The 27,958-nt window shown below is 34.8% G+C and overlaps 1 protein-coding gene and 1 pseudogene across 11 annotated transcripts in view; both read right to left on the bottom strand.

The window, feature by feature from the left end:
* The window catches only part of CEP128 (centrosomal protein 128), a 541,441-nt gene that overhangs the window by 91,443 nt on the left and 422,040 nt on the right, over positions 1-27,958 (bottom strand). For 10 of the 11 annotated variants that reach the window (XM_074235602.1, XM_074235601.1, XM_074235600.1 and 7 more), the window contains 2 exons: positions 27,260-27,309; positions 6,273-6,362 (listed from right to left, as the gene is read on the bottom strand). In XM_074235602.1, coding sequence (XP_074091703.1) covers positions 6,273-6,362; positions 27,260-27,309 — 140 coding nt within the window. The remainder of the gene's footprint in view (positions 1-6,272; positions 6,363-27,259; positions 27,310-27,958) is intronic. The other variant, XM_074235599.1, reaches the window with a different exon arrangement.
* On the bottom strand, positions 12,224-13,204 carry LOC141520348 (POU domain, class 5, transcription factor 1 pseudogene; annotated as a pseudogene).

Here is a 27,958-nt window from a genome sequence, read left to right as displayed (position 1 = left end):
ATAAAAAAGTATAATTCTGTCATTAAAAAGTCCTTTAATTTACACCTCCATCATAAAGCACATGAAATTCTTTCATTTAGGGAGTGCTGATTTAAAAGAAGCTTCTATTAGAAATGTATGAGATCAGGGCAGCTAGGTGGCGCAGTGGATAAAGCACCAGCCTTGGAGTCAGGAGTACCTGGGCAAGCCACTTAACCCCATTTGCCTTGCAAAAAAAAAACTAAAAAAAGAAATGTATGAGATCCCCACATAGATCTTTTCTAGGAGAAAAAAAATGTGCATGTTGAGGGAAAGAAAGAGAAAATTCCCCCTTCCCAATTTATTTTGGGGGCACAAAGGGAGACTTTGAAAAGCCTGGTTTTATTCAGAATTTCTATATTTTTCTTCAGGTTCTAAGTTTTATATAAATATATATTTATTTATACATACATATATAGTATGAATGGGAGAGTGCCAGATAACTGATTAAACATGGTTAGAAACAGTATTCATATTGGTCCATCTCTATAGCTTGTTGAGACCATATAGTTCACCTTCTATGGAAACCATGATTTGTCTCTTGTGACAACAGATCTGAAAGTGTTTTCAGTAGTTTCCTCCCCTCCCTCTTCCCCTTTTCCTTAATCCTATATCAGTGATTTCATTAGGGGTAGCTAGATGATAGAGTAGTAGGTAGAGTACTAGGTCTAGGGTCAAGAAGAGTTCAAATCTGACCTCCCACTCTTACTAGCAGGGTGACCTTGGGCAAGTCACGTAATCATTTTTTCCCCTCAGTTTCTTCATGTTAAAATGAGCTGGAGAAGGAAATGGTAAACCACTCTAGTAACTTTATCCAGAAAACCTCAAATGGGATCATGAAGAATAAGACATAACTGAAACAAGTGAACAATAACAACAAAGTGATTTATTCATGTAATAGGTTTTGGAACTAAGGTGGAGGATTATAAATGAAAAAAATAGAGGTTAGCAACTACTTTGTAATTTAGTCTTATTTGTTTGTGGGTGTGGCAGAGCTAAGTGATTTGCCTAGGACTGTACATTTAGTACCTAATAGAAAGAGTACTTAGAATGGACTTGGGAGTCAGTTTATCTATTGGGCTACATTACCTTTGGCTTTCTTTTGCAAAATAAGGGAGAAAAGAAGGGACCTAACAAATCCTCTCAGTGTTATCCTTCACTATTACCAAAGACACAAATTTTACAGACTTAGGAACTAAGTCTGACTTTCCCTCAAGTTGGTCTAAGTAAAGAGTTTTTTTTTTTTAGTTTATTTTAGGCAGGACCTTTAAGTAATCAGAAAATGCTGATTTTAAATTAAATTAAAAATTCAGTAACCCACCAATAATAGGCAATACTTCTTAAATGCTTTTTCTGGTAATGATAAAAGATCTTTTTCTTGATTTGTTCGAAGTCTCTCACTTAGGTCCCCATAACACTAAAGACATACATTTGCAGACTTGAGGTTAGAAATGCAGTTTATAGTCAGATGACAAAGTGAATCTAAATAGTCTCTTTAAGAACTGAATCTATAAATCCAGGCAGATTACTCTAAGCAGGAAAATTAATCAGTCACAGACTTTGTGAATGCAAACAAATAGAAGGGAAACTATTAACAGAAAAAAAGAAACAAGAACTTCCATCTTTTTCAGATAAAAGGAATTTCAAGAGGGGACAGCTGAAGCAAGCCCTCAGTAAGGTCACCTTGAGACAGTCTATTCTGGCCTGGGATATATGTAACTTGAAGAAGAAAGTTCTTTGGGAGGCATATTAGTACTGTTTTCAGTTATCTTAAATGGTTATCTTGCAGATAGGAAGAGACCCCTATCTTGCAAACCTTTCAAGGACAAAAAAAGCAGATTGGTCAATTTGGGGGAAAAACAAGTAAAAACTTTTTTTTAAACAATTAAAATTCCTTCATAATGGTCACCTTTGAGTCCAAAGAGTGACCATTTGTCAAGGAAATTGCAAAGATCACTGAAAGAAGGTTAAATGAAAGCTAATGTTCCTTCAAACTCCATAATTCCATAATTGGTTATGTGAGGATTGTAGAAACTTGTATAAAGAGTAAAGATCTTAATTAGTTAACTAACATTAAAAAGGAAATATCAACAATGAGAGAAGCTGAACAGCATTCATTTTAGAAGGGTGCAAACTTTCTGCATGGAGCATACATCAATATCTATTATACTGCAATTGAATCTTAAAGAACTATTATATATTTATACCTCCATGAGTGACAGTTGCTGTATATCATCCCTTAAATTGTCTCTTTAGCATCTATAAAAATCATCTTTTACTCATCTTTGTCCTATATAAATGATACAAAAATAAAATGGCAATACACACTTTCTGTTATTAGATTCTTTTAGTTGGACAGTCCAGGAACTTTCATAATCATACAACTTCTAAATCTTTTTTAAAATAACATCAGTTATGAAACTTAGTATTCAAATACTATTTTCAAACTTTCTGAAAAGTATGAATCTTAAATATGAAATTACCATCACAAAAAATATCAGTTTAAAATTTGATAATCCCAGATTGTGTCAAAATTCTGAGGAAATTATAAATATTGAAAAGAATTTCTCTGCTGAGAGATTAAAAATAAAGTCTGGTTTAACATTATGTTAACAGTAAATGTTCCATACACAAAATTGATTTTTACCTACTAAAAGGAAAAACCTTTTATCATCCTTAAAATGGAAACTTTGATTGAGTTAAAATTGCAGTCATTTTCAAAATCTCCCAATACTCAAATTTTAAAATAATTTTTGTCTAACTACTAAGCAACCCTTGAATCTGGTGGGTTACTGACCCATTTCACAACCTTGTTCATACTTATTAAATTCTTAGAATTGTACCTTTCAAAAAACTGTTTCTTTGTACAAGTATGAAATTAAAACATTACTAAGTAAAATAGAAATTAACAAAAATCAAAAATAAGAACTACAACTATAAATAATTTCATTTGTTGAAAAATCTTACTTTTGTTTCCTTACAAAGAAAATCCAACTATAAAAGAACCACAGTTATCAGTTGGACAAACTGAGGCATTCCCAGAGAAGGGGCTCTTTAAATGGGGGTGAAAGTAAATGATGAAAAATGTTCATTTACTTTATCCAAATAGCAAATTTTTTAAGCATAGGAAGTCAATAAAATTCCTAAATCAAGTTAATATATGTTTTTAAACATTGATAGGGACAAAAAGAGGGTTAGTAATGGTAGATTACTCTAGATAAAATTTAATTGTAAAATGGATTACTTAGTCATTTAACCTCTCTTGTCTCTTTTTTTTTTCAGGATTAAAAGACAAGTTGGATTTAATCATTTGAAAAATCCTTCTAAATTTTCTGTGATATTCATGATAGTTTTCAATACTTGATAAAAAAAAAAAACCACAGAGTGATTCATACCCAGGACCTAAGTGAACACTTAGTATACTTTCCAATGTCTTTGCCTGATTCCACTTTTACTGTGAGAACAGCCCTTGATAGCAACATATAGAGGCAAAAAAAAAAAAATACCAGAAGAGAAGAGAATGGAGTCATAGTATGGGCCTTCAGCTCTGAGCACTTTGACATTAATACTGGCAAAAACAAACAAACAAACAAACAAAAAAAACAAACAAAAAACCCCCTATGTATTCTGCTTTGGAGATTTCTCCTTCGATTACTTTCAGATTTGAAGAATTTTTTTTTTGGTGGGGGGGAAACAGAAGAACATTCCCTGGGCTCTGAGATCCAGAGGGGAAAGGGCATCTCATCAAGTATTAAAAACAAATGTTTTAATGTAGAGGAAGGTATTGAAAATGAATCTCTACCACTATGACTAGAGAGATCTGAAAGATGGCAAAGCCTTTAAAGAGCTTTAATTAAAGTTCACATGAACACCTAAACTTCAACTGAACACCAAAGAGATCAGAGGCATCCTTTGCTATTTTAGGTCATAAGGCAGAGGGAAAGGGTCCTCTGAATTTTCATTTTCCTTTTAACACAGCAGAATCACTTCAAGGATTCCTCCTTCAAAGCCCATGTGCAACATCTGGTGTGTAGGTGTGTGCTCATGATTCAGCCTCAAACAAAATGAAGTGTAAAAGAGCATAAAATTCCCTTTCTCTTGGAAATGTCCAATTCCTCCCTGAAACTGTACTGGCAGTAATAGGCAAACAGGCACTTGTTCAAGGGTGTTCTCTCAAATGAATGACATCTGGACTAGGGAACAAGCAAAGAATATTTGCAAATATAAAAAGGCCGTGATGGTGGTTGGGGCAATATAAGTGACAATCATAGCAATTCTGCAGAATGACTGCCTCAAGAAGAATAGCTTCACTTGGCAGGGGCAGCAGGAGTTTTGGAGAACACACACACACACACACACACACACACACACACACACACACACACACACACCATCCCTTTCAAAAGGGATTTCTATTTTAGAAGAGATTATGTTTTCACATTGAGAGTATAGACATATATCTTCTAAATGTACCTTGAAAATCTATGCAGATCACAATACCATGATGATTTAGTGCTGATTTATGAATATGTGCAAATACAATAGAGTATATTTTCATTTTCAAGTTGACATAACTACACTCCTCTGATTTTCACCAAGGGGGTTGAACAGCTGGCTACATGGAAGACTCCCTGGAGCTAATACCTTCTCAGCATCTTCATACTCTAGGAGTGGAGGGAGGAGAAAGAGAAAGGACCAGGGAAAGAGAGGAAGACAGAGACAGAGACAGAGACAGAAAATAAGAATATTTCATGTTTCTTTGTGGAGAAATGTCCAAAACATACTCTATACTCTCTCTCCACCCCATCCCTAATGAAAAGTAGAATTATTAATAGTTTCATAGGTTCAGAGACATTGAGTTGGAAAGGAACTCAGAAACCATTTAGAAGGTTAAGTGACTTTCTTGAGGTCAGCTAGATATGTAGGTTCACAGATAGGATTTGAACATCTATTCTCTGATTCCCTGGCCAGTTTTCATATATCTACCATACTGTATTATAGACTAAAGTATTTTGCCCTCCATGCTTTAGGGTCATCCAGTGGCACATGAATAAAACACTCTTTGAGAATAGATTGCTTACCTTTGGAAAACTGAATTAAATCATCTTGTAACTGACATTCAGAGTTGTTTATGGAATATTTTCAGGAACTGAAGCACAGCTATGACAAGAGTTTCATTAGATTCACTAACCTCTCTTTCCTAAATTATTCATTTTTCCTAACTCATCTCATTTTATGGCTAAACTTTTCTAAAACATTGCCAGCTCTCAATTATCTGCTTTAATGGGGAAAATGATAATCATACCATTAATGGATAAACAGCAGATTTTGAAATAATCTGTATTTACTTTAGACATGAGTCACAATTGCCTTTTCTGTTTCATTTTTAAGTAGCAGTAGTTTTTTCTTCCTTAATCTGAAATTTGGTTTAGGGATAATTTACATTCTGTAAATATATGAGCATAAATGGATGGACAGGAGAGAAAAATGAGAGGGTGAAGTTTTCAAGGGTTTAAAAATGTCTTGTATTCAAATAATCAAGAGCTGACCATACATTCTTTTGAAAGAAAAAGAGGGAGAGTAGAGAGGTGAATGGAGATGGAAGGGGAGGAGGAAAAGATGGAGAGGGAAGGGAAGAGAAACAGGGAAGGGGAGAGGAAGGGAGAGAGAGGAGGAAAGGAAAGTGAGTATATAAATAAGTAGGGTCACAGATTTTAGGGCTGGAGGGGACTTGAAAAGCCATTTTTTCCACCCTCTCCTCATTTTACAACTGAAAAAATGGAAGCCCAGAAAGGTAAAAATAATTTGTCCAGGGTCATATAGTGTCAGGGACTGTGGTCTATGGGAAAACTGTAGATTACCATCACCTGGTGCCTTTGAGTATCAAAACCTTATTTTACTAAGTGCCAGAGGAGTGGGAGTAGATTAGGGTCTGGGAAGGATATTTAAGCATTTGTATTCTGGTGAATAAACAGAGCACTTGGAGATCTTAATGGAGTACTTGTCTCCCTTGTCATCCTTGTCTCCCACCTCTCCAATGCTTGCCCAGGAAGATTGAGGGAGTCCAGAAGGGGTCTCAACAATATAGGCTTTAAGTGACAGAGATGGGATTCGAACACAGGTCCTTTGACTCCAAATACTTATTAATGTAGCTATAAATAGCAACTTACCCTGCCAGCCCTGAAATGGAAAAGAATGTTTTAAAATATTCAGTATCTAAATATGCTATATATTCCTACCTAAATATACTTAACTGCTTTATCTTCAAATTGAACTTCATTTTCATTTATCAAAGGAGATTGATTCTCATCTTCCCAAGATGGAAGTTTAAACAGTAGCTTCAGCTGTTTTAGAGATGCACCCAGAAAAAAAAAAGGTGGAAGAGCTATTTTATTGAAAAATAGTCAAAAATACTAATTATTAAACAAAACACAAGCACTTAAAAGACTATACTAATTTCTAATACATCTATATTAGCATCTGAGGTCTTCCCTTATTTTTCTATTTGGGAATTCACCTTCATGTGATCTCCCTCTGTTGGTTTTGATCTTCTTATCTATACCATATTTTAATGTGCATTATAGTCATTCTTAAATGCATATCTTAACATTCTTAATAGATTGCAAACTCCTAGATTATGTACCTGTTAGGTCTCTCAAAGCATATAGTAGGTATCTAATGAATATTCATTTATTGACAATATTCAGTCAAGTCAACAAGAATTTATTAAGTATTCACTATGTGAGGGAGTGTGATAATTGCTGAGGATGCAAATACCTTAAAAAAGAAAGACAAATCCTTCCCTCAGGAGCATAATTTATAAAGGTGGAAGACTCATAAAAGGAAACTGAAAAAATTGGGGTGGAGAGGAAGATACATATGAGTGGCCATAATATGGAGTTCAGAGAGTGAAAAGCAGAGGAATAAAGTATAGCTGAACTAGGACCTTCAAAAATGCAGGTTTCAGGCAGAACTCACCCAAGAGAAGAAGGGATCACAAGAACAAAGATCTGCTCCAGAATGAGAAAATCATAGGCAACTGAAAGAGCTTCCAGGGTGAAAAGGCAGCTGAATCATGGTGGTGAGGAAATAATGTGATAATCACAAGCAATTTTCAAAATAAAAAAAGCCAAAACATTTTCAAAATCCTTCTTTCAAAAAGTATCGGGTCTACTTTTGAATTTTAAAATGAATCTATCTTCACATATATATATATATATATATATATATATATATATATATATGTATTCTTCTGGGTTAGCTAGAAATATTTGCCCCTCCCTCATTCCTACTAGTAAAAGTAATGGGTGTATTTAACTCAATTACTTATTTTTTTCCTGGTTTCCCTCTTTATTTTATTTATTTTTTAAGGATTTTATTTATTTTGAGTTTTACAATTTTTCACCTAATCTTACTTCCCTCCCCCCACCCCCCACAGAAGGCAATTTACCGGTCTTTACATTGTTTCCATGGTATACATTGATCCAAATTGAATGTAATGAGAGAGAAATCACATCCTTAAGGAAGAAATATAAAGTATAAAAGATAGCAAGATCAGACAATAAGATATTATTTTTTTTTTCTAAATTAAAGTTAATAGTCCTTGGTCTTTTGTTCAAACTCCACAGTTGTTTCTCTGGATACAGATGGTATTCTCCATTGCAGACAGCCCCAAATTGTCCCTGATTGTTGCACTGATGGAATGAGCAAGTCCATCAAGGTTGATCATCGCCCCCATGGGGGGTGTAAGGGTGTACAGTGTTTTTCTGGTTTTGCTCATCTCACTCAGCATCAGTTCATGCAAATCCCTCCAGGCTTCCCCGAATTCCCATCCCTCCTGGTTTCTAATAGAACAGTAGTGTTCCAAGACATACATATACCATAGTTTGCTAAGCCATTCCCCAATTGAAGGACAGTTACTTGATTTCCAATTCTTTGCCACCACAAACAGAGCTGCTATGAATATTTTTGTACAAGTGATGCTTTTACCCTTTTTCATCATCTTTTCAGGGTATAGATCCAGTAGTGCTATTGCTGGATCAAAGGGTATGCACATTTTTGTTGCCCTTTGGGCGTTAACTCAATTACTTATGACTCAAATTATTTATTCAAAAAATTTAACTCAAATTACCCTCCAGTGTTCTTCTTTTCATCATAATTGCTGGAAGGGACTAGAGCTAAATTTTAAAAAATATGAAATAAGAAAAGTTATATATAATTAGGTATGCCACTGAAAATTAACTACCATCACCATAAAGACCATACATGGTTGTTCTTAGCATGGCCTCTGTGAACTTTATAATTTTTGATAAGTGTAATTCAATATAACTGATTCTCTTTGGAATCCTACATATTTTATTACATGCCTTTTAAACCATCATTTCTGGAAAAGGTCTATAGGTTTCATCAGGATTCCAAAAGGTCCATGACATAATAAAGTTTAAGAATTCTTGTATTAGACAATCTTTGTGGGGGCTTTGTGTGTTTGTTTTTTTGATAGGGGACAACGTCTGGGTCTATGATTTTTATCACAAGATATAGAAACCCCTTGGAGGAAACTTCTTTTATTAATGTAAATTGGTGCTAGAGAATTATCATCAGGGGTATTGAGAAGTTAACTGAATTGTGGAGGGTCACAAGTGGGTCTCCCTGACTAAGTCCACCAAGACTTCAAAGTCAACTCCAACCACTAAGTCACAATTACATTTTTAAATGTGTTATTTTCTTACTATGTACCAAATATCAAATGCCCAGAACTAGAAATTTTTTAATTTTTAGTTTGCATTTTAATTTTAACTTATAAAAAAAGGAACCCAAGGGAATATTCCAGTATCTGACTCTATCAATACCCCACAGGAAATTCTTGAACAGTATACCTATGACTGAATTGGCACTTAAAGTAGGTACAGAGATCTAGAGAAGGAACAGAATTAAATGAAGCCATTTACTTCAAGTCCTTCGTTTTTCAAATGAAGAAACAGATCTAGTGAGATTAAGAAAGTTGTCCTGTATTACACAGGAAGTATCAGGGAAAGGATTTAAAATCAAGTGCTTTTCCAAGATATACCAATGCATCACAGATTTAAGATCACTCTCCCTCATCCCACCCCACCTTACAAAATACCTATTTTTAATGACTTTGTTAGACGTAGGCCACTAAAGAAGGGAGGTGAGTAGGAAGCAACACAGAACGGGAAAGAGAGGGGTCCTGATTCACAATTTTGCCTGGGACCAGCTCTAAACTTCATCTTAATACAGAAACTGAAAAAAAAATGCCTGTAAATTCTCTTCACTAGCATAATTACTTACCATCAAAAATATTTTTAGGTTCTGTCTGTTCATGGCACTGTACCAAACACTGTCAACATGTGATAGTTCCCTGATCTATTCTTAGAACAAAAACTTCCTTAAGGCTTTTGGATTTTACTTGGATGCATCTCTATCTATCTATCTATCTATCTATCTATCTATCTATCTATCTATCTATCTATCTATCTATCATAAATAATTTGGATCTTAAATCAGTACTAACCAGATTACCAGTTAAACTATTTAAATTAGCAATTATCTACTTAATGTAAAACCTGATTTTAGGGATAAATTCTTTTTAAATATCCAGAAGAATAGGTTATAGGGAACTATCACATGTTGACAATGTTTGGTACAGTGCCATGAACAGACAGTTAAAATGTTTTTCTCATGGTAATGATGATGAGAGGAATGAAGGGGAGATTAATTAGAAGTTTTTCATTTATAGCTTTATAATTTTCATTTTCTGAAAGCATTTTTAGGTCTTTTAGTAAAACATTTTGAATTTAGTGAAAAACTATAGCATAAAGAAAAGGCTTAATAACTTTTTCCATTTTATTTATTAAAAATATGATGAATAAGCAGAAAGAAAATCAAGGTACAAAATGGAAAAAGCATTCTTTCTAAAAGGCTTTAAAAAAAAAGAATTCTGGATTACACATGTTCTCCCAACAAGACTTCAAAGTCTTACACATGCCCACATCTAGCCACATAACTCAACACTGCAGCTGCCCTAGTTCAAGCCCTCATCACTTCCTGCTTATTGCTATAAGCAATTACTATCACTATAACTTTCTAATTGCTCTCCCTCCTTCCAGCTTCTGCCCTCTCTAATGCTTCCCCATTTGGTGCCAAAATAACCTTTCTAAAACACAATTTTGACAGTTTTGATTCCCTTACTCAAGAACATTCAGGATAATCCAATATATTTTAATAACTTCCAAATTTGACTCCAGCCTACATTTCCAGAATTATTTCATATTATCTCCATTCTCATTTTTCACATTCCAATCAAACTGGACAATTAGCTGCTCCCTGAACCTGACATTCTATCTCTGCCTTAGCAAATGCTGTCCACTTGGCTCTCACTCACTCTTCAATTCTACTGCTTAAGAATTCCTCAATTTTATCAGGACTCAATTTAGGTGCTATTTCCAAGAGTAAGCCTTTCTGATCTAGCTAGTGGTTAGTTCACTCTCCCTTCTCAAATTATCTTGTACTTATTTATTTGCTTACAGGGTGTATTCCTTGGTGCAATGTAAGGTCTTTGAGGGCAGAGACTTTTTCATTTTCTGTCCTTTATGGCTCTAACACCTCTCATTGTGCCTTGCACTTAATAAATGCTTGACAGAAAAGAATACAAAAAATATTATAGGTTTTATATGTCCATTTCTCTATTTTCATTTAGGAATATGTCATACTACATTAACCAAAAATTACTAATATTTGGGTCACTATTCTAAATATGAACAAACTGCTTTTAGAAGCTTTAAAAAAAAGAAACTCTGCTCCTCTCTAAGAAAGTTTTAATTAACATTTCAGTGTATATTCAACTTCATATATAACTTTATATATAAAACTCTATATATAATCTATAAAATCTATACATAATCTGGTAATAGAAGGTTTCTCTCTATATGTATATAGATAAAGATACACATACATATATAAAAATAATCTGGATGAAAGGTAGAGAAAAGTTTAATAACATTCTTAGCTCATGAAAATATATTCTAAGATTTATAATGAAGAGGTTCTTCCTTTCTATAACAGACAAGAGAAGAGGAAACTGGTTTAAAGTTTAATGGGAGGAGAGCTATTTGTATACATTAGTAGACATGCCTGAAATGATGGTCTACATAGAGAATTCTAGAGATTCAGTTAAAATTAATTGAAACAAGTTACTTGGCAAAGTTTCAGAATGCACAAAAGGATCAAATTTAGCAGAGTATCAAAGATATAAAATAAATGCATATGAATAATTAAATTTTCTGGAGATTACCAACAAAATCTAGTAAGAAGAGATAGAAAGAAAAATTCCAATAAAAATAGCATTAGGAAATATATTTGGTTGAGAGTACTCCCAGTAAGACAAATACAGAAACCATATGAATTCAACTAGAAAATATTCTTTTCAAAGACAGACTTAAATAGATGGAGAAATATTAATTATTCATAGTTGGACTGTGCCAACATGAAAAAAAATGACATTAGCTAAATTTATTTTCTACTATATCTGCCAAAGCACAATTTTATAGACCTAGAAAAAAATATCAATTCATCTAGAGGAATAAAAGCTTAAAAATCTCAAGGAGAAATTAAACACAATGTACCCAACATATTTGTTTGAGAAAAGTCTGAAATATGATATACAGAGAAAAGAAAAGAATGAAAGCCATCTCCCAATAGATAAATGGTCAAAGAATATGAGCAGAAAGATTTTTATGAAAAAAAAACCAAACTATCCACATTGATATGAAAAAATGCTCCAAATCATTAATAAAAGAAATGTATTCTAAAATAATTATGGGGTCCCATATAACATCCACCAATTGACAAAAACAACAGAAAAGTGACAATTTTGAAGATAGGCAGGCACATTGCACTACTGATGGAGCTGTGCATCATTGCAAGCATACTTGGGAATTTGGAACTATACCAAAAAGTCACTAAATTAGATATCTGAGCATGCCCTTTGATTCAGTGATACCCCACCAGACTTAGAACACAAGAAGATGAAATAGAGAGGAAAAGGAGATGGACAGACAGAAGATGACATTTATATACATATTTATACACATTCAGATACATATATAATTATATATTATATACATATGTAGTTTTATATGTACATATATCGATATAATAAAATATCTCTAGAAGCACAGTACTTTTTTGTTTTTGTTTTTATTTTTTTATTTTATTTTTTTAAATATTAACTATTTTATATTGAATGGTTGAAGCAAATGTTTAATTTGGAGGGGTCAGAGGGGAGGACCCAATAGAGGTCTTTAAATATTTGAAGGGCTTTGATTCAATATGACTTGCTTAAGATTGTTTTATTTAAAAGTTGAGGGATGATAAAGATGTGGAACTAATAAACAAATTTTCCAACTTCCCCCCACCCATTCCCCCTCAAAAATCTGTTTATGAATCTCTGAAATATTGATCTCATTCTTTCCTGTTCCTAAATACTCCCAGGATTTAGAGAACTTAATTGACCAACTTCCAGACCTCATTATATTTTGTTGGGTTACTCATCTCTATTCTCTCACCTTCTCTGTCCAAGGATGGACTAGCCATTCAGCTTGAATGCATGTTAGAGCCTAAAGGGGTAACAGGGAGAGGGGAAAACGCATCCCCCTCTGTGAAAGGAGGTGGGGAATAGAGTAGTGAAATGAGGGGCCCCGTAGCTGGGATGACTGAAAGGAGGGCCTGGAGGTAGGGGGAAAAGCCATAGGTCCCCCAGGGAAGGAGCTAGTTGCCTCAAAATCCTCTCGGGGTGAATTGCCGTTGCTTCGCTTGCCCTTTTGGCGCCGGTTACAAAACCAAACCCGGACAACATCTTTGTCAAGGCCCAACTGCTCAGCAATATTGCTAATCTGCTGAAGTGTGGGTTTGGGACACTGGAGAAACATGTCCAAGCTTCCCCGAACTCCATTCTCAATGCTTGTGCGTTTCCTCTTTCTGGCTTGTTGAAGGACTGTCTCAGCCTTGCACATCTCCTGAAGGTGGTCATTGTCATCAGCTGCTTCTAGCCACTTCTGTAGCAGAGGTCGGAGCTTACACATATTCTTGAAGCTAAGTTGTAGGGCCTCAAAGCGACAGATGGTGGTCTCGCTAAAAACCTTTCCAAAGAGTGCCCCCAAGGTGATGCCCACATCAGCCTGGGTATAACCCAGAGTGATCCTCTTCCACTTTAGCTCCTTGGCAAACTGCTCCAGTTCCTCTGGGGAAGGGGTCTCCTGTGGCTGCTCTCTGGTCCAGATAACCAGCCCCAGGCTTTGGGGAGGAGGAAAGGTGGAAAAAAAGCTACTTTTTTGTTTTTACAAAGAACTGGAAACCAAAAAAAAATCTTATCAATGGGAAGAAGTTGTAAAAATTATGGTATAGTAATGTAATGCAATGTTACTGGTCCAGAAAAAGATATGATGACAAGTGTAGAATTGGAGAAACTGAGTACTTATTGATGCATGAAAAACTAGAATAATCTACACATTGTCACATTTCAAAGGAAAACAACTGTGAAATTTCAGATTTAAGAACTATGATTAGATGCTCATTTCCTGATAGAAAAGTGATGGACTCAGTGTTCTAAATGAGTTGCACATCTTCAGACACAGCTATGTGTGGATTCTTTGTTTGAATATGGTCATTTATATAAAAGGAAGATTTGCATAAAGATTTGAGAGTGAGAAAAGCTATAGGGATGTCAAATAAATGAATGAAAGTCTGAAAACAAATTTAAATGAATAGAACAAAAAAGTTCAGAGGAAGACAAAGAGGCAATACAGCTTTAAAATTAAAGTGTTAAATTCAGCCTATACTTTTAAAAAGTAAGCTATATGTAAAAATATTCATAGTTTTCTATATCATTCATTTTTCTGTCATTTGTATATGGAAATGTTCATATTATATGATTTTTGTCAAGTTCAGAATAGTAAAAACAACAAAAAATGTATTTTTAAAGAACTTCCTGACTACCAGGGTTTATGAGACAATGGAATAATCTAAGTAAAATATAGCAGAATCTTACTTTCTGAATCTTTATTTTGTTGTCCTCCTTCATATCTATTAGGGTTAATTTAAGTGTAATTGGGCCTGGAGTCAATAAATTTTCAATCAACCAACAAGCAAGATTAAGTGTTGCTTATGTGGGCTGTGCTAAGTGCTGGAGAAACAAAGAAAGGCAAAAACAGTTACATATTCTTAATAAATATTTGTTAAGTGACTAATGGATGATACAGTAGATTTTTATTTTGAACTTTAAAACTAAGACTCATTCCATCATTTTTACGTGCCTCATAGAATGATTTTTCACTCTCCCAAATATCAGTCAGACGTATAGAATTAAGATATAATCTGGGGATAATGAAAATACATTCCCTTTCAAAGGAAACCTTTGAGATGTTTATACTGATCGTAAGAAAAACACAGGAAAAAAAGTTATAAAACAAAAGAACCAGAAATGTTCACTTCCTGTTTTATTATTTTGTTAAAACCTAAGATAGGCATATTTTAAAATATAAGTATCCAATTTTCACCCTTTATACTTTAATAAGTTATTATTACATTATCCATAATATGTCTTACAAATTTTCAGCATGGTCAGAAGGCAAAATGAAAAAAATCAATGCATTACCTAAGGTTTGAATACTTTAGTTAGGCCAAGGAGCCATAGGAATAGTAAGAAACAATAGAATAGGTAGGTTGCCAAAACAATGCAGTTGGTTACATTGAGGGAAACAGGTGTGTGTGTGTGTGTGTGTGTGTGTGTGTGTGTGTGTGTGTGTGTGTGTGTGTGTGTGTGTGTGTGTGCGTGTGTGTGTGTGTGTGTGTGTGTGTGTGTGTGTGTGTGTGTGATGCAATCTGGTTTAAATGTCTTGCCCAGGGTTACCCAGCTAATAAGTACCACGTGTCTGGAATTCAGGGTCATGTCCTCCTGATTCCAGGGTCAGCACTCTATCCATTGTGCTACCTACTAGTTCCTGTTTCAGTGATTTATGAGATGCATCTGCATCTTGAAGCTATTGATAATGGACCATGGATAGCAGACTCCCTGATTCCTAGGAGTGAGATAAGACTCTCCTTAATTGTACAAGGACAGACAAGGATAGACAATGTATACCAGGCTGGCTTGTAGGACTTTAAAGAAATAACAAAAAAGATGACCTGCAATTTTTTCTAGAAGCAAGAGGCATGGCAGATTAAAGTTATAATTAAAGAGAAAAATTGTTAACTAACTCAGAGGGGAAGACTAAACTATTAAACTTATAGACAAAGGAAATGTGGGTTAAGCAACCACACAAGACAGGACAATAATACAGAATATGATCAATTACGGAATACAATTGATCATAAAATGATACAGAATCAATTGATGTCCTCAAGTAGGATATGAACCTGTGTTCCTGAATCTAAGGACAACTATCGATCCTCTCCTTCAACTAGGCTGCCTGTTCAAAAGGTAAAAAGATGAAGGGTTATAGTCAAGAATAACTTCAACTCAATATAATCCTATAAAAGGAAAATGAAACTTTAACAAGGAAAAGGAATCACAAGCATTCTTAAGGAAAAGTAGGAAAAAACTGAAATACAAACACAGAAGTCAAAAGAAATTTGAAAGGTAAATACATTTATTTGAGCAAATAGAAAGGGTTGAGTTGTAATGAAATGCTTATTAGAGAAAAGACGAGTTAGGAATCCTAATATTTTCAAAGGAATAAAATATAGGATCTTAATTGACTTTTTCAGGTTTTAAGAGATAAGAAAAGGGAGGGGGGAACACAAAAAGTAGGGGGAAGAACTTGTTGAAATAGAACATAAAAAAGAGCATTCATAGAAAGGATGCAGGGAGTGGAACAATTATAAACTTACTTTTTTTTCTGAATTAAAGGAGGACTGAACACTTACAAATACACAAAGACCCTGGTGTAGAAATATAATAAAATTAACAGGAAAACAGATGGAGGAAAAGGGGATGGGTGATATAACAAGGATATTAGGGAGGGAATAACAAGTTAAAAATAATTCAGCTTTAGATGTTTAACTGGAAAGGGGTGAGAACAAGGGGGCAAGAGGGAGAAAATTTTAAAAAAGATTATAAAATCCAGAGATAATGACTTGGGACTGGTAAAGAACAGAGAAATACATGAAATTAATACAATATAGAAGATGAGATACAGCAGTATGTGAAGAGCTGCCCTCAAAGCTAGGAAAACTAGATTCAAGTCTTACCTTTGACTGATATTAGCTAGGAGACCCTCAGCAAGTTATTTGCTCTCTTAATCTCTAGGTAACTCTGTGATTAAAGTTGCTGAAAAAGTGCTTATCTGCAATAGTAGTGACCCTGCTATTAGGCTTATATTATCACAGAGAGATCAAAAACAAAGGGAAAGGGAAGACTATATACATATAATACACACACACATATGCATATATATGTCATATATATGTATATATGTATATGTATATGTATATCTCCTGACCATGGGCTTTTCTTAGAAAAGACACTGGAATACTTTGGCATCACCTTCTCCAGGAGATTAAGGCAGAGATTAAGTGACCTGTCCAGGGTTACACAGCTAGTAAATGTCTGAGGTGACATTTCAACTCAAGTCTTCCTGACTGAAGGTCCAGTGGTCTATCCATTGAGTCACCTAACCTGCCTTCAATGCAAACAGATTGACTTGTCCAGGGTCACACAGTAAAATGTAGGAGATCTCCAAGTCCAGTATGTGGTCTCCCTGATTCCAGGATCATTGCTTTATCCTTTGAGCCATCTAGATACCTCACAAAAATAGTTACAGAAACTCTTTTTTTGTGTGTGTAGCAAGGAATTGGAAGCAAAATATGGGCCAATTAATTAGAAAATGGCTGAACAAATTATGGAAATATGGATGTGATCCAGAAGTGATGAAAGGGGCAAACCAAAGAAACTGATGCAGAGTATGAACTGAGGTACAGTGAAGTAAGCGGAACCAGGGAAAAATAACTAAGACACTGCAAAACAAAAACAGGTTTGAAAGGCTAAGAACTTATGATCGATCCTGTGATCAACCATAGCTTGAAAGTGATGATATCAGAGCACATTATCCACTATCTGATAGAGAGGTGACATACATTTTCAGACAGCCAATACATGAATTTGCTTTGTTTGTCAATGTTGATTTATCAGGAGAGGACTCTTTTTTTTTTCTGAGAAGAGGAGTTGGAGGTGGGAAATGAAGGAGGTGAAGAGATAATTTAAAAAAAAAGAAAAAAGAAAAGAAAAAACATTAAATATAAGTAGAATAGAGAGGAGTTAAAAATATATAAATAATCTGAACAATATTAGTACATTCTTAAATCTATCCTGTTTCCCTCTAACTGATACTTTAAAAGAATTTTGAAAAAAAATTTTTAAAAAGAGGAATTTAAAAAAAACAAAAGAACATATCCCCCTGAAAAATCCACCCTCCTAATTTTATATGCAATGTACCACATCCATTTTCTATTTTTTTTGTGATGGCTCTCTCCATTTATACTTCTTTATGAATTGCACATATGTTATTTTCTTGATAATGCCTTATTCTCTTTACAACTATTCATTTAGGTTTTTTATGCTAATTAATATTCATCATTTTTATAGCACAGTACTAGAACATGACATTCACATGGCACATTTTGTTTAGTCATTCTCTAGTCAATGGACATCTTGTTTCCAGATCTTTGCCACCACAAGAAGTGCAAGTAAAAATATTTTGGTGTATGTAGAAGAAATTTTTTTTATCAAAGATCTCCATAGGATCATGCTATTGTTGGAATTTCTGAGACAAAACTTATAGGCATTTAATTCCTTGCCTTGCATAAATATGGCTCACCCTACCCTAGTTCCAAATGGGCCTTCTATCACTGGTTACAATTGAATATGATAAAATTAATCATTAGTAACAAGTGATGTTTATAATATTCTCAAACAATAAATGTTAAGTTTTTAAAGAAACATTTAACAAATGCATTTTTAATCAAATCAAACCAAGACAATACACAAGGATACTCAATCCAAAAATATATTGCTTCTTATTTTGGAGAGAAAAAATCAATCAACCACATTTCTATGCTTCTTTTATATTCTTAATAAAAAATAATTCACTACAAATTCTGTCTGTTATACAGACAACGACCTCTGTGAGGAGTTGCCCACTGGCTGGGTTATTGTTTGGACTCTGATTGGCTCAGAGTGAATGTAAATAGCAATTGTTTCTGTTTTGGCCAGAAATGCAGATGATCTTCCTCTCCAAGGTTGAATTTTTAAATTTGTTTGTTTCTTTTGGACTAGGTAAATAGGTCATTCTTTGCCTTATTTCTTTCTTACCTAACCTTAATCACTGAATGAGCATTGCCTCAAACTGAGACCTGTTAAAGACATTAGCCAAGATCTCCCACTGCATCCAGTGCCATCTCCAGTCATCCATATCTTGCCACTGAATCCAGATAGATTTGGAGAAGTGAGATTGATGACTTGCACAGTTCTTCCTCACTTAAATCCAATGCACTTACATGGCATCACATTTCTGATGCCATAGTATCCTTTGAGAAGGAAGGACAGAAAACAGCTACAAATAATTCAGTTATTCAACTTGATTTTTTAGGCAGAAGGATACTATATTTTCAGGGTTCCTATTTTCAAGTTTTATTTTGCAATAAATTTTGCTTTAAAATTAAGTTACAAATTTCAGGTAAAATTGGGTAATAAAATTTAATGATCACTAAAACCTCAAGTGAAATGCATTTTATTATGTCCAATTTCTTGTTCTACTGAGGAATCCTGATGTAGTAAATTTAGGTGTGAAACTCTAATTGGATGAGACCATGTTTGACCCTGCTAGACCCTGCTATAGATTGCTAAATTTCTTTCACCCACTTCAGATCTCAAACCAAATTTAAGGCTTGGCAAGCTTCTTAACCTTTCTAGACTTGAGATTTAATAAGATACTAAGTCACTTAGCCTTGACATCTGACATCCTGTTACCTATTCCAGCCCTTCGCCCAAAGGCCAAAGTAACAACCACTGTCCATTTTGTTTTCCTGAATCAACAGTCACAATCTCAAAGCAACATGTGTTTCTATAAGCACAATCTCTAGCTATTTATATTCAAATATTGAGGCCTAACATCTCTGGGACTACAGTCAGAGAGAAAGGTCTGGACCAGCATGGTAGGAAATACCTGTGACTCACCTTGGAGAATCTGTTCCTACCTGAATGAACTTTTTTTAGGTTTTTTTTTTTTGCAAGGCAATGGGGTTAAGTGGCTTGCCCAAGGTCACACAGCTAGATAATTATTAAGTGTCTGAGGCCGGATTTGAACTCAGGTACTCCTGACTCCAGGGCCAGTGCCCTATCCACTGCACCACCTAGCTGCCCCCTGAATGAACTCTTAAAGAAGGTTTTTCACTTTGGGCATTTCAAATTTCTCAGAATAAGGATCCCAAAGAGATTCTATAAAGAAGAATGTTGAGGAAATCCCAGAATTTTCCTACTCAAATTCACATTCCTTTGGATCTCAAAATTAAAATGATTCCACTCCTCTAACGTCTTCTTCTAGATTAAGTTCAACCCTGATTTCAATTCACTGTCCTTGGCATCCTCAGAAACAGGTGGGTTTTCAGGATACTGGTTAGGGGCACTCAATAGCCTGACAGCTTCAAAACCATAGACAATGGCTTTCCAATAGTTTTAATTTCTGGCCATTGTCTAAATATCAAGAAATTCAGAAACATTGCAATAGTAGAACTATTCCACCTAACAATATTAATCCAATTCCTTTACCCACTTACCTTATGTTAAGATACATACTATCAGTCAAAGAATCACAATAGTCTATAAGTCTGATACCTTTCCAAATAAGTCCTTTTTTTTATAGGGAATGGACATTTTAAAAATATTTCTTATATACTACACTCTATTTACAACAGCTGCCACCATGACTGGTATATATTTCTTCCTCATATCATCTATTAGACTCCTAGTTGGACCTTTAAGACTTCAGAATTTCTTCCTTTGTGAAGTCTTTCTTGATTGAATCCAGTTGCTACTGCTCTCTTCTACAAAATCAACTTTTTTTTTGTACATAATCATATTTGTAATTTTGTTTCTTCCAAGAGAATGTAATCCCCTTTTGAGGGCAGGAATTAATTCACTCATCCTTTTGTTTCCCTAGTACAGAGCCTATTTCTTGGAACAAAGTAGACCCTTAAGAAATGCTTGTTGATTTATTGATTAATTACCCCATTTTCTTAGAGCTCAAATCAAACAAAAACTACATGAAATCCTTTGTTCTCTCTCTTTTTAACATTTCTAATATATATATATATAATAATAAATCTAAATAATATAACAAAACCCTATAAAATGGAAGGCTCTTAGTTTTCTTTAAAGACAAAATTTTTCTAAAGGTGAAGAAGCTTGCCAAGTCTTAAATTTGGAATGAGATCTGAAGTTGGTGAAAGAAACTCAGCATTCTTATAGCAGGGTTTAAGCAAGGTCTCAACCAATTAGATTTTCACACCTCAATTTGTATATTTGTATTACATGTTACATTATATATATATATATATATATATATATATATATATGTATATATATATATAATATAGCTCATCAACAGGACAAAAAAAATTACTTGAAGAAGAATTTAGTTTCTGTAACGATTTTAAAAACCACTAGCATATCTTAAAATATGAACCTTGTTTTTCTGTTACCAAAGTATTCCTTACCCATTTCTAACAAAAATACTAGCAAAAGTAAAATGAAGAGGGAAAAAAATGCAGAGGCAACCATACAGCATTCAAATTATGGGTCCCAAGCCTGAAATGTTTTCTTGTTCCTTGTGACTCCAAAGCAATGAGCCTGATTTCTTTTCATGTTGTGCCTTGTGAAATCAATCCGTCTCATTGCTTCAGAGTCATGCCTCACACATACTCCTGCCTTTATCATGCTGGAGGCAGGAGCTGCCCAAAGAAACATATCCCTTTTGCAAAATGTTGCTGAAAAGCCAAGTTTAGGGTTTTTATTAAAATGGGAACCCTCAGGACTCGGATGTGGCCTTTTTATCGGTCAAATTTTCAGAATGGAGTAGCGAGTGATTTAGGCCAAAGCTAGCAAAAGGGACTAGTCCAAAAGGAAAACGAGCAAGGGAAAAATGTGTTCATAACCATAAAGTTATATCCCTACTTCAAACAACTCTGGAAGAGAGAGCCATATTGGCATAAAAGGAGGGACAAACCTTTTGGCATAAAAGGAGGGACAAACCTTTTTGTCAAAAAACTGAATGTGTTTTGCAGACACCCTATATTTAATGGCTGTCAGCAATAGGCATGTTGACATTTTTCACCAATTAAATATGATGCTGACCCTTTTGGTTGGGTTTTCCATGCATGTAACTTTGGGGGAAAGAGAGACTATTTATTAGATAAAATTTTGTTTTAAAAATAAACATATGCTGTGTACAATAAAAAATATTCAGTGTTTATTTTCATTTATTAGAAACTTAGAGGGAATGAACCACCTTTCAAGTTATATTCTCCATGTTTGATGATCTAGTAGATTAATATAGGGATTTGCTGGTTTCCACTGTTAACAGTGAAATGAATATGTATGTGTGTATGTATATATATAAAATGTATGTCCATACTTATGTATGAATATGGTTAATTTTTTTTAAACCTTTATTTCTGTAATAAGTGGCTAGAAAATTCACCTATTTCAGAAAACCTCTTTATGAGGGGTATGTGAGGCCTAGTTTCCAACCCTTCTCCTGGGTTCCCCACCCTATCCTACTTCAAGGGTGGAACCCTTCTTTGATTGGACAAGCCAGGCGTTTCAGATCACATCTCCCAATGGACAAGACTATTTAATGATGGAGTAGCAGCCCATACATAGGGAGTCTAGCTCCCCATAGCCCTCCTCCTGCCTTGCCAAGCATTGTAGATAGAGTAAGCCTGCACTTAGAAAAATATCATTAAATATTCTCATTAATCTAATTTTGCTTTGCTCTTTCTTAAGGCCAAAACCTGTGATAACTTTAGATCTTGATTTGGACAAACCTGGAAAAATTAACAAAAAATCGCAAGTAAGGAACCGTCCACATTTTTGGTAAATATTCTCATCATGTATCTCAAACTTTTATGCAAATGGGATTCTGATATCACAAAAACACATTTATAATCAAGGATAATAAGATTCTAAGAGAAATAAACTCACAATATAACTGTAAATGAATGTCACAAAAATGAGCAGACAATGCTGGGTTCCAATGAAGAATTCTTGTAATTAAAGGCATCATTGTAAAATCACTCTGCTGTTTATTGTTTGCCTCTATTGTTTGTGATGCCTCAGAAGATTAAAAATATCTTTTTTTTCTTTTCACAATTTGTTCCTTTAAAGGTTTTCAAGCAGTGATTCCCATTACCCACTCCAAAATGTTGACTGGAGATTATTTTTTACCAAGTAAATTCACTTACTAATTTTTTTCCTTTACTATGAATTTTTATTTTAAAAACCAGTTATATTTGAAGGAGAATTTAATTATATCTATAGCTATATCTATCAGATCATGGTACAAAATATGGTGGTGATGGTGAAGCATAAACATTGTCAAAGAAGTATAAAAAGATTTGATTAGGGGCGGCTAGGTGGCACAGTAGATAGAGCACCGGCCCTGGAGTCAGGAGTACCTGAGTTCAAATCCAGCCTCAAACACTTAATAATAACCTAGCTGTGTGGCCTTGGGCAAGCCACTTAACCCCGTTGCCTTGCAAACCACCCCCCCCAAAACAAAAACAAAACAAAAAAAGATTTGATTAGAATTTTTTTTACTAGACAAATAATGTAGGATCCATAGTCTAAGAATATTTGGGGAGAAGAAAATGATGTAAAAATTAATTCATTAAACATCAATCTTTACTTTTGGATTAAATACATAGTAGGTTTGAAGCCATTAATGCAAGAAGGGCTCGATAAAAGGAAAAATAACAATGGGTGAATAAAGTCATCTTTGGTATAGAAGAATAGAGGCTTGCCAACACTGTAAATAAAGATAAAGTATTTAGCTAAGGCTTTTGGGATAACCTGATCCATACTAAATGCTTTTGCAAGGCAGTTTTATGCTTTTGATTATACAGCTGAGAAAGCAAATAGAGCAAAAATTAATCAAGTCACCAAAGATTATTCTGAGTCAGTGAGAGAGGATGAAAATCTCAAACTTTTCAACCTTTAATCTATAATTCTAACTTTTTTAAAAACTTTTTTTTCAATGAACAAAACTTCATCTCTCCCATCCATCTTCTCTACTCCATTGAAAAAGGAAACACAAAACTGTCATAACAAAAATACATAATCAAACATATTTGCTATGCCAATTTCCAAAATTTATATCCCTTTCAATTCTGATAAAAATAGATCCCAATTATTAGATTATTAAATGTATTACTTAAATGATTATTAGGTCTAATATTTATATCTACATCCAGAAGACGTATCTCAAGAACATAGGTAGTTTCTGTGACTTGTCTTTTAAGATTTCAATTCACAAAATAGCTGACTTTGGAAAAAGAAATCTCATCAAAGTTCCCTATAACAATGAAGTTGGAAGATAGTGAAGGATAGAAAGACCTGGCATGCTAAGCTCTATGGGTCATGAAGAGTAGTACATGAAAGAACAACTGAACAACAATATAATACCAATGAAAACACAAGTTCCTAACAAGCACAAACCTTTCTATGAAAAGTCTAAAGACTAGAAAGCTCCTATTTTTAAAAGCTGTCTTAGTAAGAAGTTATATAACTACTCTAGGAGGTTCCTTAATACTTTAAAAATTGTTAGATTACTTAACATTTTAAAATTCCTTAATGAGATTAACATCAAACACTAATTGACACTAAGTGTCAGCATTTAATGCTTCTAATCTGTAGTTAGTTGACTTCTATAGATGCTACACATCTGTGAATGCCTCTGGATTATGTGTCCAGGGCATTGATGTTCCATAACACTAAACAGATATTTAGTCTACTTAATGGGCATTACAAAATACATTGCTGGCAAGGACTCTGAACATCTGAGCTACAATATAGGCTTTTAAATTAGTTGAGATACCTGGATCAAATTCAGCAAAATAAGTATGACATTCCAAGGGTTAGCTCTAAACATAACCAGAATGCCCTTCAAAACATGCTTTTTGAATGCTTTTTTATGTTACATAGTGCTGATATAAATAAAGCCTTTTTATTTATTTGTAACAACAGAAATCACTCATGTTAATTTCTTAAGCGTGTTAAGAATCAGGTATGTCCTTTCTTACTTCTTGAAGGATTTTCTTTTTTATCTGATAGTTCTAGAATTTGGCCATAGCATTCCCTGATGTTTTCATTTTAGGATCTCTTTCTAGAGGGGAGCAATGTATTTTTTCAATAACTATTTTGCCCTCTGGTTCCATGATTTCAGGGCAATTTTCCATCACTAAATTCTGTAATATTAAGTCCAGGCTTTTTTTTTTCTCTTCAGGAAGACCTATAATTCTCAGGTTGTTCCTCCTTGATCTATTCTCAAGGTCAGTGGTTTTGTTGATGAGGTATTTTACATTTTCTCCTATTTTTTTCTATTTTTTTGGCTTTGTTTAACCAGCTCTTGCTGTCTCATGAAGTCATTAGTTTCTACAGACTCCATTCATTTTTTTTGAGAAGAGTTTTCTTCATTTACCTTTTGCAACTCCTTTTCCAATTGGTCAATTCTATTTTTGAAAGAGCTTTCCATTTGACCCATTGAGGATCTGAGAGAATTATCTTCATTTTGTATTTGTCCAATTTTATTTTCCAATGATTTGTTTTCTTGTTGCAAGGTGTTAATCTTCTCTTGGGTTTCTTTTCCCAAATTTTCCAAATGATTTCTAAACTTCTTCCTTATTTCTTCAAGGAAGTCTTTCTGTGCTGCAGAGCAGGTCATATTATCCTCAGAGGTAGATCTCTCTGAGTTAGGGTCTTTTCCTTCCAAGAATTTTTCTATGGACCCTCCTTTCTCCTGGCCTTTCTTCATTTTACTAATACTTTGAGTTGGGGAGGGGCCAATTCACAGAGGTTTGGTATTGGGATCCCTAGAGGCTTTACTGACTGAGTGTAATATCTCCAGCTGGCCAGTAGGGGATGCTAGAGATTTGCTTATTGAGTGTAATATCTCCAGCTGGCCAGTAGGGGATGCTAGAGGATTTGCTCATTGAGTGTAATATCTCCAGCTAGCCAGTAGGAGGTGCTGGTTGCTTTCTCTAGAGTGTCTGTGACCTTGATTGAGGTCCTCTCCCTTGGCCTGGAGGGAGTGGTTGAAGCTGTTAAATACTTTAGTCTTTGATCAATGGTGGGCTCTACCCTGGGAGGTCAATCCTCTCCCTGTTGTCAGCTGAGGTGGTTCTGCTGCTCAGCCTTAGCCTAGGGTGGAAGGTCTGTAATTGTGTTTGTTCTGGTTAGAGGCTTCAGCTGAAATGGAGGCTCAGACTCTGAGTCCCTCCTGATCAGAAGACCTCAGGGATGTTGCAGGAGAGCTGCACAGGAATTCTCCCTCTAGCCCTGCCAGCAAGCTCCTGAGGGTCAGAGCTAACACCAATGCCTCTGCTCCCTAGCTGACCCAAGCCCCAGGTGGTCGACCAGGCTCTAGCCCTGCCACTGATTAAGCTAGTCCCGTTCTCAGACACTCATGCTCCCAGGCTCCAGCCCTGCTGCTAACCAGGCTAATCTTCAATTAATCCAGGCTCCCAGGCATTCCTGTGCTGTGCTCCTGGCAGAGTCCGCCCTCTGCACCTGGACTCACCCACAATTGCAGAAGACAAATCCCGAGGTAGATGTTATTTCTCCTGGCTTTTCTTTCTGGGTTTTGTTGATTGGATTTCTGTTAAGAGGTTTGCTTCATATTATATATGGGGGAAGATCAGGAGATTTTAGAACTGTGCCTGTCTTCTCTCTGCCATCTTGGCCCGAAGTCCAGGTATATTCTTGATATTCCTCCAGTCATTAGAGGAATTGAATGAGGTCCTTGGCTAAGTGAGTTTTTTTTTAACTTGCTCTGATTCAAGTTGCAGAAAAGAATTTATCTTTTTATATTAGAGAAAAGATTGAATAGTTATTATTTCTAGTTAAATAAAACCATACTCTTCTGCTTGAGCTTACACATAAACATATTCAAGATGATATATCACTAAAACAATCATGTGACAAAACTCCCATTATTACCTCATGCTTTCTTTGATGATACACTATCTGATTTTATTCATCAGATTCAGGATTTGTTTCTTAACAACCTCATCAGTCATTGCTCAGAATGAGAGGACCATTATAGAACCTCTTTCTAAATGTACAGGCTGACTTCAGGCATCCACAACATGACACCATTGTGTTTTTTTTTTTTATCATATGAGGGTAGTCTGTTATGTTTCCATTAATAGACATAGGCAAGAGATATCAGAGTAAAATGAAAGAGATTTGAGAGAACTCTTTAATATCATCTTTATTCATTTTATTGAAAACTTCTGTTAACATTTCTGAGGAGACTTGGATGATTATAGAACCACAATGTTCAGTATAAGAAATTATAGTAAATATATGGTATACTTAGAAACTTTACAGGATGTGTCATTAAATACACATATACCTCTTCATTCTTAGACACTGAGTAGTAGAAGATCATCACACTCATAGCTCTGACAAAATAATTGAGTCCTTACTCAAACAAATTAAGTTTTAAGGCTTTATCTCCCACTATTATCCCTGTTTTCCAATGTCACCAATTTCTATTTATATATTTTATACATACACATATGTATATGGACTTCAACATCTGAAGGATCACAGTTTCTTCAATATAAATGCTGCCTCTAGCAAGCAGATCACAAATGTTTCTAGCAGGTAGACCTTTGTGTTGCTCTAGAGACTGGAGATCAGACTCTTACACCTACGTAGACCTCACATGGTTATCTCTCCACCATAATACTCTCTGCACCTATGTAGACCTCAAATGGCAAGAAACCCAATTTTGTGGTGTCAAGCACACTAATTTTTAATATATTGCCATAGTATATTGTTTGAGAAAAATCTTCTAAAGCTTTGATAGCACTAATAAAATGATACACATAATGAGTTTTAACCATAAGTAATTTGGCAAGAAGGATACTATCAGATTTGTGACTTTACCTGTAGATATTCCATTTCTTCATCTTTTTTCTGACTCTTCTCCAGAAGATCTATAACAAATCATAAATAACAATTTTGTTAGCCCTGCTTATCAATCCAATTTTATTCACTACATGAGAAAAGTCAAGCTAGGGAGGAAGAAAGAGGGTAATGGGTGTCCAAAAATTGGTGAAATGATGATAGCCATAGGAGCCTTGCCCAACTTAAAAGTATGTCTTTTGGAATCCTTATATTTCTTTAAGGCTCAGTTTCTTTTTTCTTTTCTTTTCTTTTTTTTTTAGGTTTTTTCAAGGCAAATGGGGTTAAGTGGCTTGCCCAAGCCCACACAGCTAGGTAATTATTAAGTGTCTGAGACCGGATTTCAACCCAGGTACTTCTGACTCCAAGGCCGGTGCTTTATCCACTATGCCACCTAGCCACCCCAAGGCTCAGTTTCTTTAAGGCTCAGCTCAAGTGCCACTCCTTGTATAAGGACCTTCCTATACTGATATATTTAGATGTGAAACTAGGTCAATTAGTCCAACACTTTGACATTATAATGAAAAAAATAAGGCCTTTGAAAGTGGAGTGATTTCCCCAATGTCACAAAGGTAACAAATGAGTCAGGATTTGAATACAAGGGTATCTGACTCAGTGTTCTTTCCACTTCTCCATCTCTCTTGCCTCCTGATTTCATTATTTGATTTGGGATAGCTGTCT

This window comes from Macrotis lagotis, chromosome 4, assembly GCF_037893015.1.
Source record: "Macrotis lagotis isolate mMagLag1 chromosome 4, bilby.v1.9.chrom.fasta, whole genome shotgun sequence".
NCBI classification, from domain to species: domain Eukaryota; kingdom Metazoa; phylum Chordata; class Mammalia; order Peramelemorphia; family Peramelidae; genus Macrotis; species Macrotis lagotis.
The sequence above is the reverse complement of the archived record's forward strand: the minus strand, read 5'-3'. Positions and strand labels throughout refer to the sequence as shown.